This window comes from Mustela lutreola, chromosome 11, assembly GCF_030435805.1.
Source record: "Mustela lutreola isolate mMusLut2 chromosome 11, mMusLut2.pri, whole genome shotgun sequence".
Classification (NCBI taxonomy): Eukaryota; Metazoa; Chordata; class Mammalia; order Carnivora; family Mustelidae; genus Mustela; species Mustela lutreola.
In genome coordinates, this window is record NC_081300.1 from 24,284,388 (window position 1) to 24,298,673 (window position 14,286).

The 14,286-nt window shown below is 53.1% G+C and overlaps 1 protein-coding gene across 2 annotated transcripts in view; it reads left to right on the forward strand.

Moving 5' to 3' along the window:
- Window positions 1-14,286, forward strand: part of MYO5B (myosin VB) — a 345,627-nt gene that overhangs the window by 319,520 nt on the left and 11,821 nt on the right. For both annotated transcript variants that reach the window (XM_059138813.1, XM_059138812.1), the window contains exons 30-37: window positions 3,614-3,812; window positions 4,073-4,166; window positions 5,286-5,429; window positions 7,615-7,766; window positions 9,351-9,440; window positions 11,222-11,372; window positions 12,695-12,980; window positions 13,574-13,748. In XM_059138813.1, coding sequence (XP_058994796.1) covers window positions 3,614-3,812; window positions 4,073-4,166; window positions 5,286-5,429; window positions 7,615-7,766; window positions 9,351-9,440; window positions 11,222-11,372; window positions 12,695-12,980; window positions 13,574-13,748 — 1,291 coding nt within the window. The remainder of the gene's footprint in view (window positions 1-3,613; window positions 3,813-4,072; window positions 4,167-5,285; window positions 5,430-7,614; window positions 7,767-9,350; window positions 9,441-11,221; window positions 11,373-12,694; window positions 12,981-13,573; window positions 13,749-14,286) is intronic.

Here is a 14,286-nt window from a genome sequence, read left to right on the forward strand (position 1 = left end):
ACTCATCTGGCACTAGGCAGGCACTGGGCCCCTGGGGAGGATCAAAGGATTTGCAAGGAGACGGCAGCTGGCCATCTGCTTTCCAGGTTGAGTGAATAAGAGAGATGCCACCCAGTCCCTGGGGTGGGGGCAGAGACAGTTCCGCAGGCATCCTGCTTGGCCTTTATTCATGGTTTATGCGCAACTGTGCAACTGCCCTGAGGGCTGGAGGTGAGGTGAGCTGATGCTTGTGCATCCTTAGTGACAAAGTGGAGAACGGCCTTGAAAAGCAGACAGCATGGAGCTGTCTCCCTCAATGTCACCGAGCCTTGTGGCCCCGGTCAGAGCACAGCAGATGCTGCCTCCCCAGAGGCCCTCTGGGGCTTCTACTGAGCACAGGCCTCGCCTCCCTGCTCTGGTTGCGGGTCTCCTCATTCTCTTTCCTTTTCTGAATCCTTCCAGGGGAGGGTGTGGAGAGGGTAAGGACCACTGCTGTTCACAGAATTTATTGGGGCAAGTGCAGCCTTTGGCTCCCATCGTGATCCTCAATCCCCCATGAGAGCGCACGAACCCCCTTCTGAGACCCGGCCTCGGGAACAGGGACGTTCTTAGGTGCTCAGGGGCTGGTGATTGCAAAGGAAGAAGGGAAGCTGGGAGTTCGAGCTTTTCCTTTTTTTTTTTTTTTTTTTTTTTTTGTTTCCACCGCTTGGCCTCACGTTCCTGGACGTTCTGCCTCCCTGTCTCTTTCCTCCACACTCGATGCCCTGTTTTTTGTCATTTATTTCTAGCAAGACTGAGGATTGGGGATATTTGAATGAAGATGGAGAGCTCGGCTTGGCCTACCAAGGCCTAAAGCAAGTTGCCAGGTCACGCATACGCCTTCCTGCCTGCGCCTGCTCTGTCTGTCCCGCCTGCTCTTGTCTACGCTTACCTGTCTCTCCCCTGGAGTGGAAGCCAGGGCCCGAGTCTCGGGGGTGCCGTGGGCTGCCCCTCGGGTCACTTGGCTGGCTCTCTGAGTCCGGGCTCTGTGTGGATGAGGCCCAGGGAGCTGCTCATAGGGGTCTAGGCAACAGCAGCTAAAGGCTCAGGGGAACCTTCCTGGGGTCAGGACACTCACTGATGCTTCTAGGATTCAAGGGACTTGCCGCTTCAGTGGAAGATCTAGAACCTAAACCCTCCACGTGGTACCAGAATCTGAATAAGCCACTGGCCTTGAGCTGTGGGTGAGCAGTTTACCAAGGGAGGTTAGACACCATGTGATGGTCCTGTCCCACTTTGGCTGCCAGCGTGTGGCCCTTTGGGTCTGTGGCATAGCTTGGCGAATTTGAGCCCCCCAGCAACCAAAGCAGCAATGGTCCACAGGCTTGTGTCCCAGAAGAGGCCATGGCGGTGGGGTCCGTGGTGGCCCAGGCCCCTCAGCCTGGCGGTGATGGGGCCGGGTGGGAACCTGACGCCCTCCCATACTACCTCCAAAGCGTTCCCTGCCCATGACCTGCTGGAGGGCCCATTACAGCAACAAGAATCTGTTCTTGGGAGAAGAAGGTCCAGATCAGCTGGTCCTCGAGGCAGCGTGCCTCCTGGCTCTAGGTTGCTAAGTGGCCCCACCGCCTGTGAGCAAGGCGACCTCGGTCTCTTCCCTCGCTGCTCTGATGTGGATCAGAATGGGACCTGCCTCACGGAGTCATTCTAAGGAATAGGGTTAAGGCAGGTGGAGCATTTTGGCACGTGCCTGGCGCATAGTAAGCACAGGACCCATGTTGTCTGATATTTCTGTTATAATGGCCATTATTCAGTAAGCTCTGCCCCAGCGAGAAGTTTGTTTTATTGGGGAGGGAAGCCCCATGTAAAACCAGGTGATTCCTTGTGGCTCTCTATCAGCAGATTGGATTTTTTTTTTTTTTTAATAAGCAAATGAATGCATTAACAAAACTGAAAGGTCAGACGTATCTATCAGGAGACCCGGCTTCTAGAACCAGCTCCGTCACTGGCTGAGGCCCCTGAACTCTTGGCCTCAGAGGAGGTGTGTCGAGCCCGGTGCTTGTCTAGGGATTCTCCTATCTTGCCCAGAACTGAAGCCACCCAACTACAGTCTAGATGGAGAATAAGAAAGCTACCGGCACAAACTCACAGCCCAAGTCAGGAACCGAATCCTGAGGGAGAGTCCTTAGAACCTAGTGGTTTCTGTTCTCTCTTGAGATGTTTATAACTTTCTGGTGATGCTTTTAGTGTATTGTAGCCAAGATGCTCTCTAAATATCCTGTGTCCTCTAAAATGCTTATTTAATCACAGAGCTCTTCCCTCTAATCCTCACGTCATTAGTGCTTTCAGCTGATTGACACGGCGTGTGGCGTGGGTGAGTCAGTCAGTCTTCCAGCATTTCTTCACTTGTATGAATCTGTTGAGAAGCCCCTGGGAGTCAGGCATTGCTCCCCGTGTCACTGTGGAGCTGACTGAGCTACAGAAGACATGGGCACAGCCATGGAGGCGTTGACAGCATAGACTCCCCATCTCTAGCTCCCTTGGCAACTTGGTCCGTCCTCTCTTGTGGCCAAACTAGCACAACTGTAAAACAAAACAAAACAAAAAAGGTGTCTCCAGGGCAGCTGGGGACTCTTACTGGCATTTCTGAGGCACTTCCAGGTTCCTGAGTCTAAGCTCTGGTCACTGTCTTGGCACACCCCTGGGAGAGACCGAAGAGAATTTTCGAGCACGTGGGTCTTGTCAGACAGCTTTTGGCGTACCTTTCATCCAGACGTCCTACCTTTCTTTCATGTGATGTTCACTACCCTGAATCAGAACATTTGCTCTTGAGCCCAAGAAGGTAGCACCTCGTTCCCATTAGTGCTTCCCGGGGAGGAGGAAGCTGCTTGGGAAGCTTCGAGAATCCCTTGCCTTCTCATGACGGATGGAACAGGCGTCTCCCAGAATTGCCGGGGGAGCTTTCAGACTCAGAGTCTTCTGAGACTTCTTGCCAACCTTGCCCAGATCTTCTCAAGATTCTTCTGCTTCTGTTCATGACACCAGCTGATCTGAAAGCTTCCCCCAGATGGTTCGCCAGGAGTCTTAATTTCTGTTTTGACTAGAGAAGAATTTGTGTATTTATGGCCACAGACAAAGTGGAGGTGGTGGTGACGAGAAAAAGGAGGGCGCTCGGGTTTCGCCTTTCTAAGACAGGCAGATAATCTAGGATAGAGGAAATACGCAGGCACTAGTTGAGTCTACTAGGCTTTTGTCTTAACAAGGAGATTCTTGTGAAGCTGGTACAGATGTGGATACTTTTCTGTAAATGGTGCTGTAAGAAATTTATTTTTGTGGATGGCAATTTGACATGGAGACAATCTCTCAATCCGAAACCAATCGCCTGTGTAGGATGAGGAACGGAATGGGGGAGGGGGTGGCAAGGAAAAGGCCTTGGACCAGGGGTGCGCATTTGGCCCCGAGTTCCCATCCTCGGACAGGACGGGACGGGCTGGGCTGCTTGCCAGACTGCTCCCCTCGGCGTCTTCCCCGTTGGGTTTGTGCAGTTGCTGCTGCTGTGTGCTTGGCTGCTCCCCATGGCGTGTCCGTCTGTGGCCCCTCACATGGGGCGCTGACCTGAGCCCCACGGTCACCGGCCCCCCTCCCCCTGGTGCAGGCTGCTGGAGGCACAGCTACAGGCCCAGAGCCGCGAGCACGAGGAGGAGGTGGAGGGCCTCAAGGCGCAGGTGGAAGCCCTGAAGGAGGAGTTGGACAAGCAGCAGCAGACTTTCTGCCAGACGCTGCTGCTGTCCCCGGAGGCCCAGGTGGAGTTTGGTGTCCAGCAGGAGATCTCCCGGCTGACCAACGAGAACCTGGTGAGTGATGTTGCCCATCGGATCACACTCTGGAAAGTCACGTTCTGGAAACAGTTGGAGCCAGCGATGGCCTTTAGCTAAATGGGCCAGGTTTCCATCCTTGGCCCCAGAGCAGGAACAGAATCTAGAGACCACCCTTTAGTAAGGGTTTAGGACTGGGGTTGGTGGCTACCGAGGGCCACCCTGGGCCCCAGGATTCTAGCCCCTGCCCTCCAGGGCCGGGTTAAGTCTGTTCTCACACTGCTTCCCTCTGATTTTAGGACCTCAAAGAACTGGTAGAAAAGCTGGAAAAGAATGAGAGGAAGCTCAAGAAACAACTGAAAATTTACATGAAGAAGGTCCAGGACCTAGAAGGTAAGGCCCATGAGAGAGAGAGAGAGGGTGTGTGTGTGTGTGTGTGTGTGTGTGCCTGCGTGTGCTCGAGCTCAGTGAGGGAAGGGAACAGAAGGGCCGCTTCCCTCTGCAGGTTCTTCCTGCTTCCCCCGTCCTCTGGTGCCTGTGCCCAGTCCAGCTGTGGGATAGACCAAGTCAGATCCCACAGGCTCACACGTTCTCAGGTGGCTGGAATCTGGATGAAGATAAGTCAGCCCGGCAGGTGTTTGGGTGCTTCCTCTGAGCTCTGCACTGAGACCGTGGCCCTGTGGCCCTGCCCTCAAGGGAGCTGGGAGGCGAAGCTTTTTTGGTGTGGGGGAAAATGCTACATAACACAGAGACCCCAACCACAGGGGCCTCACTCCATGTGACGGGTAGTCAGGAAGGAACAAGGTCAGTCCTATGATTTTTAACCTTAAATTTCTAACCTTGAATCTGGCCCAGAGAGGTCAGGCAGTTTTAAATTTCTTCCAGAAACATCCAGAATGTGCTTGCTCTGACTCCTTGCTATAAATCTGTCAGCCCCGGCCCTTCTTGACACATGCCACCTGGCATGGAATCCTCTCTGGGTCCCCCCACCGCCTGGACCCCACCCCATCCTTTTACTCTCCTCTCAAGAGCTGTGTCCCCAGGGTTGAGTCCCATCTCTCGTCCTAATACCAAGTGCCTCTGGGCACAGCATCCAGCACGGGTGTCATTTGCTTACTCAGCTGGTTATGCCCACCTGCTGCTTTGGAGGAGGATCTAGGAGGAGAGGCTGCGTGTTCTGCTCAGCCCCTCTCCATCCCTGAATCTCTCTGCTCTCTTTGAGTTCTTCTTCTCCTGGCCTCTCAGGCTTCAGGCTTCTCTCTCTCATTCAGTCTTGAAGACGTGTCATTCATTCTTCTGAATTCTTATCCTGCGGGGGTCCCAGTGCCTGGTGCTAAGCTCCTTGGAGTATGGTCTGGGCCACAAGGACAGACCACGTGAGGGGTGTGGGAGCTCAGAGAACCTGGAATGCTGGATCCCCAGAGCGAAGCACCACTGACCTAAGGCACCCCCGCCTCTCGGGCCTGTAGCCTAGAGCTCTCTCTTCATGTTTCCTGTCTCTTCCCTGCCCAGCCGCCCAGGCACTGGCCCAGAGTGAGCGGAAGCGACATGAGCTCAACAGGCAGGTCACCGTCCAACGGAAGGAGAAGGACTTCCAGGGCATGCTGGAGTACCACAAGGAAGACGAGGCCCTTCTCATTCGGAACCTGGTGACAGGTCGGGACCCTCTGTGGCATCCCACCCCCACACAGCTCCTTCCCCAGCTGCGTGGCCAACCCAGCATAACCCACCCCCCACTCTGCACCCCGCCACCTCCCACCCATCCTTGGCTCTCCGTCACCCTCCCTTCCCATGGCTGCTTCTCTAATCAGCTCCCAACAACATCCCCTCCCCAGGCCATGCTCATGCTCTGATGCTACGGGGACCACATGCCAGGCTCTTGGGTGCGGCTCTCCTTGCCACCCCAAGCCACAGCCTGGTTTGCCACATGGCCCGGCTCTCTCCCCTCTGGTCCTGCTCCACCTGGCTTCCCCAGGCCTGCCTTTCTGCCCAAACCAGCCCAGTCCAGCAGCTGCCTGCAGAGTAGGAGGAGGAGGCTTGGAGGAGAGAGTCCTGGGTAAAAAAAAAAAAAGGGAAGAATCTTGGGTAGATGGTCCTCTGGACCCTGAGCTACAAGCTCCTTTACTTGGAGCCTTAGATGTTCTGTAAAATGTGGACGTGGGAAATACAATAGATGGGAAATATGACCAGAGAAAGTGCTATGCTGAAGTCACAGACTCTTCTCAGTGTGACGAATATGAAAAGGTTGCTTTTTGCAGGGGCACGAGACGGTCAACTAGGAGGTCAGGGCTGTTTTAGGGAAATGTGAGTTTGCCAGAGTCGCACCCTGCTGAGCAGCTTGCTGAGGGCCAAATGCTGTGGACTCTAGCATAGGGCAGCTTTTCCCTCCGTTCTTTGCGTTGGGTATTTCTAGCGACTGAGTGCTTTGGCTCTTTTTCTAAAGGCTAATTCCCCCTAGAGCTGCCCAGCAATCTGATGGGAAGCCCCTCTTCCTTCAGCAGGCTGCATCTGATTCTAAGGCTTCTAGGAATGAGCCTTTCATCTCTGGGGAATGAAAGTCAAAGTTCCCAACCATAGAGTCCGAAACGAACGGGACTGCTTGTGCCAGCAGACGTGGCTCCTCCCCACTGTCCCAGCTCAGGCAGCCCCAGACAAGGCCATCTCCCCCTAAGCTGCCTGCATGTCACACCCAGTCTCCTTCCCTCTAGTCATCCAAACAAATGCCAAAACACCATCCGACCTCCTCCTAGGTCCCTGGCACAAGCAGTTGCTGTGGAAGATAGAGATGTGTCGAGCCGTTGGTCCTGCCCCAAATGCTAACACTTAGCTGGGCAGACCAAGTGAGTCTATAGACATGGGACTCAGGTCACGATAGGACAGCCCAAGACAGGACAAGCTGTACGCAGGTTAGGCCACCCGTCAGTGGAGAGGCTGGCGAGACAGGTGTCACAGTGTGGCCCTTGGGGGGTGGGGAATGGCCGTGGCCACTCAGCAGCCTACTTGATCTATTCTTGGCTCTGAGGAGGTCTAGGCAGCTGCTGCCAAGTACATAGTTTCCAAACGGACAGTTAAGTGGGCTAAAGGTCCCTGTGGCCTTCCGGGCCCCGGCACATGGGCTCTGGCTTTGGAAATTTGCAGTCTGCCAGCTTCTCCCAGAACCTGCTCTCACAGTCCGCTGTGGGAGAGTCCGGTGTGCCTGCAACAGGAAGCGCCCCGAGCTCTCTCACTGGCTGGGGAGCCGGCTCCTCCCTGCGGCTGGCCCAGGGCCTGGGCCCTCTGTGTGGAAACCTGGCAGAGAGCTACCTGTGGGCTCTTCTCCTTCATGTTCTAAGGACCAGGCATTAGGAGCCTGTCTTATTGTTCTGGCCAAACAATGAGGAATGTGCTTTTGTGAGTTTGGGGCTTTTAACTAGTTTCTAAAGCTAGTACTCGCGATCAGAAGGTGTCTGTGTATCCCTGACTGCTTCTCCCCTACTCCTCCTCCAGCCGCCGGGCCCCTTGAAAGGTTACTCTTAGAGGAGCTCCAGGAAAATATTGAAAATACTTGTATTTCAGGGCCGCCTAGGTGCCTCAGTCAGCTAAGCATCTGCCTTCATCTCAGGTCATGATCTCAAGGTCCTGGGATCAAGTCCCGCATCAGGCTCCCTGCTCAGCAAGGAGTCCGGGTCTCTCTCTCCCTCTGTTTCTCCCCCAGTTTGTGTGCCCTCTTGCTCATTCTCTCCCTCAAATAAATAAATAAAATCTTAAAAAAAAAAAAAGAGGAAAGAAAATATTTCAGAGCAGACTTCTTAGAGCCCCAGGCATCTGCTAGAGTCTAACTCTTGGCGTTTGTTGCTGTCAGAGCTGAAGCCACAGACGCTGGCCGGCACCGTGCCCTGCCTTCCTGCCTACGTCCTCTACATGTGCATCAGGCACGCCGATTACGTCAACGATGACCTCAAGGTGCACTCCTTGCTGACCTCCACCATCAACGGCATTAAGAAAGTCCTGAAGGTAGGTGCCTCGCGCCAGAGGTGGTGGTTGGCAGCGGACAGAGGGATGCCTACGGCTCCCCATAGCTCGACTCTGTCTGGGCTTTCCTCGCCTCTCCAGCTCTGAAGGTGCAGCTCACCTGCAGAGCCCGGATGCTCAGGCTCAGAAATGGCAGGACACCCAGAAATCCAGTGTTGCTGTCCAGCCGCCTCCAGGGAACCCTGGTGCTTTCAAAAGCCTTGGCCTGTGGTACCAGGAGAATGCCGTGCTCCACTCCAGGGAAGGCTGACCCTGCCCTGCAGTGCCATGCAGGAACACAACTCGAATAGAGACTTCCTCCCAGACCTTTCCAAGGAGCTGGGTGCCTGCTGCCCAGGCAGGGCAGTGGCCCAAGGAAGGGTGTAAACATTTATCAGGTTCTGAAGTGAGGAGGCCCCGGGCCGGGACAGGGCTGCTAATGGGGCCCTCACTGGAGGAACTCCACTTAAAGGCATGAGGCCCCTTACCAGTGTAGTGACAGCCTCTGCAGAAGGAGGCTGGCCTGCAGGGAGGGGAGAGGCCGGGCCACATAGAAGCTATGGGGAGAGGTAAGCTTTTTGAGGGAGATCAGCCCTCTGTAAGAGAGATTTATGACTCGGCACAGGCCCCCACCCCAAGCGGCATTGCTCTGAGACCGCCCCCCATTCTCACCCGCTCTGCCACTCTGCGGCGCAAGCCATCCCCAGAAGCACGGAATCTAGACCGCTGTCACTTGCCCCCCTATCCTTCTGGGAGTGTGTCACACCAGCCTGTAGCTTCTGGCTTCGTGCCAGCTGTGTCTCAGTTACCGCACCTCCTGCCCAGTTTTATCTGCTCCTGGCTCTAAACAGACATGCTGCCAACTCTTGGGGCTGAGTCTCCTGCCTCGACCCCTCACTCGAGCTCATCCAGAGGCTTGTGCTGGTCTGGGCAAGTCAAAGGCTGACTTAAGAGGTCACTGCCTCAGGAAAACCCTCCCTAATCACCAGGCTCCACCGGAATGCCCAGCCCTACCCGTCACTCTCTGTCTGACCCCTTTGTTTTATTGCCATTGAAGCTCTCCTCTCTGACTTTTCAACAGGGGCAGTGTTACTGGACGAAACGAACTCTGTGCAGTTATCGGCCTTAGGGTAGAAGCTGTGTCTCAGCTCTTTGGGCTGTACAACAGCCTTTTTCACCAAGTTACAGTTTATAGTCATTTTCCAGAGGGTTGAACCCATTGGACATCTGCTCTCTCAATAAATGGAGTGCCAGAATGTTCACTGGCGTGCTCCTCCCATCTCCTGGGTTGGATCAGTGATGGTTTGGAGCCTGCCGGGGCCAGCTGCCCAGGGCTCAGCATACAGCCCAGGGCTGCACAGAGGTGCGCCACTGCTCAGGGAACCAGGGTGGGGGCCTCTGTGCCCCTCCCAGAAGTGGAGGAATGGTAACACAGCCCCTGGACAGTGGATCTCCTCTTCATGATGGGCCATCGTGTCTGCCTGGGGCATGCTGAGTAATTCTAGAAACCTGGAAAGACAGGTTTCAGGTGAGTGTTTGACCAGATGGGAGCCCCTACTAACGAGAGATGTCTTTTTCTTTCCACAGAAGCACAACGAGGACTTCGAGATGACATCATTCTGGTTATCCAACACCTGCCGCCTCCTTCACTGCTTGAAGCAGTACAGCGGGGATGAGGTACGTGTTGAGATAACCCAACGCCTAAAGGGCACTCAAAAACCATTAAAGCACCCCAGGTCCCCTGCCAGACCTACTCGCTTCCTTGGACAGAGCAATGTGTGTCCTGCTTCAGAGCAGATGTCAGCTCAGAGACTGGGCTGTCGTGGAGGGCAGCCCTGCTCTGTCCAAACGCAGTTCTACCCTGAGGAGAGCATGTCAGGTCTGTCCAGCACCCTCTGGGACCTCGGGCTCAGGGCACACCTTCCTCTACCTGGTAGCTAGACTCAGGGATAGGCAGGGCTCAGGGCACACCTTCCTCTACCTGACTCAGGGATAGGCCGGCCACAGCACACCTGTCCTCTAGGTGGCCTTGACAGTCCCAGCAGTCCCAGAAAGCACCTGGAATCAAATAAGTAGAATTGGTGGGGAAATGAGTTTACGTGACCCATCCTTTATCCAAGAACCCCTGGGACTCTCCAGGGAGAGCCTTATGACCTTAAATTTTGGAAGCATCTGTGGAAGAGCCCCGTTTCCTTGAATGCCGGAAGAAATCCCGGTCAGTTGTCTCATGTGTGAGACTGTCTTTTAAGCCAACCGGTAGTTTGTCCATTTTAAGGCAGACGCCGAGAAGGGGCACAATGTGATGAGACCACATTTTTACACCTTGACCTGGAGGCCCAGCTTCTTACTTGTAACCAAATTTGATTCCTTGACCTGCAGCCCAACTGATTGCATTATTTCCTATCTTGCTCTGGCCCTCGAGAGCCCAGCTTCATCTGGAACCCACCATTCCCAACATTGGTCCCTGAAAGAACTATGCCCATGCTTTGCATTTAGCCCCATAGCTCGGTGACCCAGGCCATGTCCTCACTCTGGCTTCTCCAGTAAAAATTCCACCTCTCCCCACACACCACTCCCAGGCCCCTGGGCGGGGGGTGCCTCCACTTTTCCTTTCTGCCCTTCCTTTTTCACTTTTATTCAAAATAATATATTGGGGCAGGGGCATAAGACCCAAAGCACAGTATAGCCAGATCAGTGTAGTGTAAATAAAGATGGAGAAAAATATGTATCTTAGCTGTCACAGTGATTCCTTCTTTCACCTGCTTTTTAGTTTTTATTTAAAAATGCTTTGTAATAGGACCTGGTTTGAGAGACTTCGCTGGGGATGGTCACTCTTTGGAAGACTTGGTCTTTCTGGCTGCCCTTGGTGTACCTCGGCCTGAATACAAAGGGCTGTTGGTCCCCCGACTCCCCTCGATACTAGCAACTCTTGACCACATTATTTCCTCTTGTTCGCATAGAAAGCTAAGGGGACAAGCTGCTGTAGCTGTGAGATCATTTCTGTTTGTCTATTAATTCTGATGCCCAACAATAGAATCCATGTAAAATTTCCCGTTATAAAAGCATCATCTGACCCGGCCGTACTCCTTCTGCGGCTGTGCATTTCACACTGTAAGGTATCCTGGCCTGTTAGGAGAGAGGGACAGAGACTCAAGTCGGAGGCCTCTTTCCCTGGAGCTCACACCAAGCTGGGTCTGCTGCTGCAGGGAAATCACCTCAAGATGTGGACTAAGTGATTCGGGCCTCTTAATTCAAACAGCTCCGACTTCTCTATCATGCTGAGGTTTTGCTCTGCCTTCAGATTCAAGGGCCCCCCACTGAGGCCTCAAGGAACTGACAGGCTCTTGTGGACCATCATGTTAACAGAGGCTGGTGGAACCCCCAGATAGGGTGTCATGGATGAGATGGAGACCCGGAAGTCCTGCCGAGCCTCCTTCAAATGCCCTTTCTCTCTGCAGGGCTTCATGACTCAGAATACGCCCAAGCAGAATGAGCACTGTCTTAAGAACTTCGACCTCACCGAATACCGTCAGGTGCTGAGTGACCTTTCCATTCAGATCTATCAGCAGCTCATTAAAATCGCCGAGGGTGTGTTGCAGCCTATGATAGGTAAGCGGGCAGCAGCAGATCTCCAGCACTCATTGTGGGGTCAGAAACGACGGTGAACACCGCCTGCTGTCAGGGAAGCCCATACCTTAGGTGTGGCTTCCAGAAAACTAGAACCTTCCCACTGAAGGCAGCAAGGAGGTGTGTGCTGTGTGCTCAGAAGAGCTAGGAGGTCTTCCACAGGTACTAAGTATAAATCCAAAAGGTTATCAATGCATATAGAGTAAAAAATATAATCCTCATGCCCATATGTGTACTTTATTCATGAAAAAAAATAAAAGCATTAAGCAGGGGCACATGAAGAAACACAGTGGCAAGTACTCATACAATAAGTACTTACAGAACACTCTGTCCAAAGCAGTAGACTTGGGCACTTAGCAATAAATCAGAATTTAAACATGAGAGGCCTGTTGTTTTTTGAGTCAGGAGTGACACATCCACATATCACTCAGGATGCTCCAAGAAGGCTGGGGAGGAAGTTGTCCCTTGTGCCTGTGTTGTAAAGCTTTCCCCTGGGTTCTTACAACACAGATAGGTTATTTGTAGATTCCAAGTTGGACAGAGCACTCCATGCCATCCAGAACCTTATCTAGCATAAGGTTCATTCCACATTGTTATTCCTGAGAACCTTCTTATGAGGCACAGGGCGTAGAGAACACTGGGAGTGCTTCATGATTCCGAATCACGTGATGGCTAATAGCAACAATTCTGGAGTTGGACACACCTGGATTCAAATCCTGGCCCTGCTGACTCCTAGTGGTGTGACCTTGGGCAAGTAATTTTAACTTCCGTGTGCCTCAGTTTTGTAACCAGGAAATGGGTTGTTGGGAGATGGAAAGAAATCCTGAGTATAAAGGCACATAGTTAAACACTGGGTAGAAAGTGTAAGAAGACCAGCTAACCTGAGATTTATATGGTCAGTGGCTCATGGAAAAGAACGTTTTGAAAACAAGGAGGATGATCTCAGGGTCCAAGACGAAGTCAAGGGCTGGGCCGGTACTATACCCAAGCTGCTCAGTTCTCAAACTTTGTACTTAGCACAGAAACCAGTACAGAACTGAGTTGGTACGTGCCCATTATTTTTGTCCCATAATGAATTTAAGCACAAATTTGGTCCAACATTTCTATAGGCAAACCTCATTCCACATAGACTCCAACACATTAGCAATCCGATGCTCAATGCTGTGAGTTTCTGAGCACATCAACATCGTATGCCGGTGGATGGTGCCATCGCCAAAGCCCAAGGCGCTGAATGATCTTAGTGGTCCAAGAACAGATCTTCTGTGGGGAACACGCCAGCTTCTCCAACCATGCTTTTCTTTTAGTCTCCGCCATGTTGGAAAATGAGAGCATTCAGGGTCTCTCTGGTGTGAAGCCAACGGGCTACCGAAAGCGCTCCTCCAGCATGGTGGACGGGGACAACTCCTACTGCCTGGAAGCCGTCATCCGCCAGATGACTTCCTTCCACACGGTCATGCGAGAACAGGGCCTGGACCCTGAGATCATCCTGCAGGTGTTCAAGCAGCTGTTCTACATGATCAACGCCGTGACCCTCAACAACCTGCTGCTGCGGAAGGACGTCTGCTCGTGGAGCACCGGCATGCAGCTCAGGTAGGAGCGGGGTGCCCTGCCCGAGCCTCGTGGCCGGAGGGGCCCTCCCCCGCTGGCTAGAGTCGGAGCCCGGGGCCTTTGTCTCTGACAGTGACATCCAGACCTAGCTGCCGGTCCTTGTCACAGTCCGTGCGAGACACAGTTCCATCACCTGCTCGTTTGTTGGTGGAACTCCACACCGAGGCAGTAACCTGGGAAACCAATGAGTTCAGAGCTTTAACGACGTTGACGCACTCGAAAGACTGTAAAGACAGTGTGGGTAGGTCAGGGGGAAACCCCAGCGAGGCTAGAGACTGGAGAAGCCTCACGTAGAAGTATGTTTGTGAAGGTGAAGTATCAATCACTTCAGTTCGGTAGATCGAATACACGGACACTTCACGTCCCTCAGCTTTGTTTGATTTTAAACACCCATTCATTGCTGTATTCATTCAGCAAAGTGCTCTTCAAGATTTGCTCCGTGTGAGCTCGTGAGGGTGAAGAGCACGATCCCACTGTTTGCAGCCGGGTGGTACCACAGGCACTGCCGCCAGGTGTGCTCACCCCTGGCCCTTAGAAGTCCGGCCTAACTCGGCTCCCTTTGACCTGTGTCTAAGGTACAACATAAGCCAACTTGAAGAGTGGCTTCGGGGAAGGAACCTTCACCAGAGCGGAGCTGTCCAGACCATGGAACCCCTGATCCAAGCAGCCCAGCTTCTGCAGCTAAAGAAGAAAACCCCGGAGGATGCGGAGGCCATCTGCTCCCTGTGCACCTCTCTCAGCACACAGCAGGTACTCCCTGCCCTGCCTGCCCTCCCCCAGCAAACTGTATGCCTACTAGGACTCGGTTGCAGAGATGTGACCAGACTGTCAGAAGATAAATCCTGCCCACACCTGGGATGGCTTGCCCTCCACCATGAGTATGCCTATTTAGAAATGGGCCAGCACAAAGCGGCCTCACAAAATGAGACCAGCACAAGGAAATCAGGCTTGCTTTCTTCTTCTTTTTTTTTTTTTTTAAGTTTTTATTTATTTATTTATTTATTTATTTAACAGAAAGCGCAAGCAGGGGGAGGGGCAGAGGGAGAGGAAGAAGCAGTTTCCGCTATGAGCAGGGACCCTAATGCAGGACCTGATCCCAGGACCATGACCTGAACCAAAAGCAGACACTTAATCACTGAGCCACCCAGGCACCCCCAAACCTGACTTTCTGAGTTAGATCATACACCTTCTTCTCCCTGTCGAGCACCTAAAGAACAAAATCCAAACTCGGTGTCGTAAATATACCTTTCCTGACCTCCCCACTAACCACTATAACATGAAATGACAA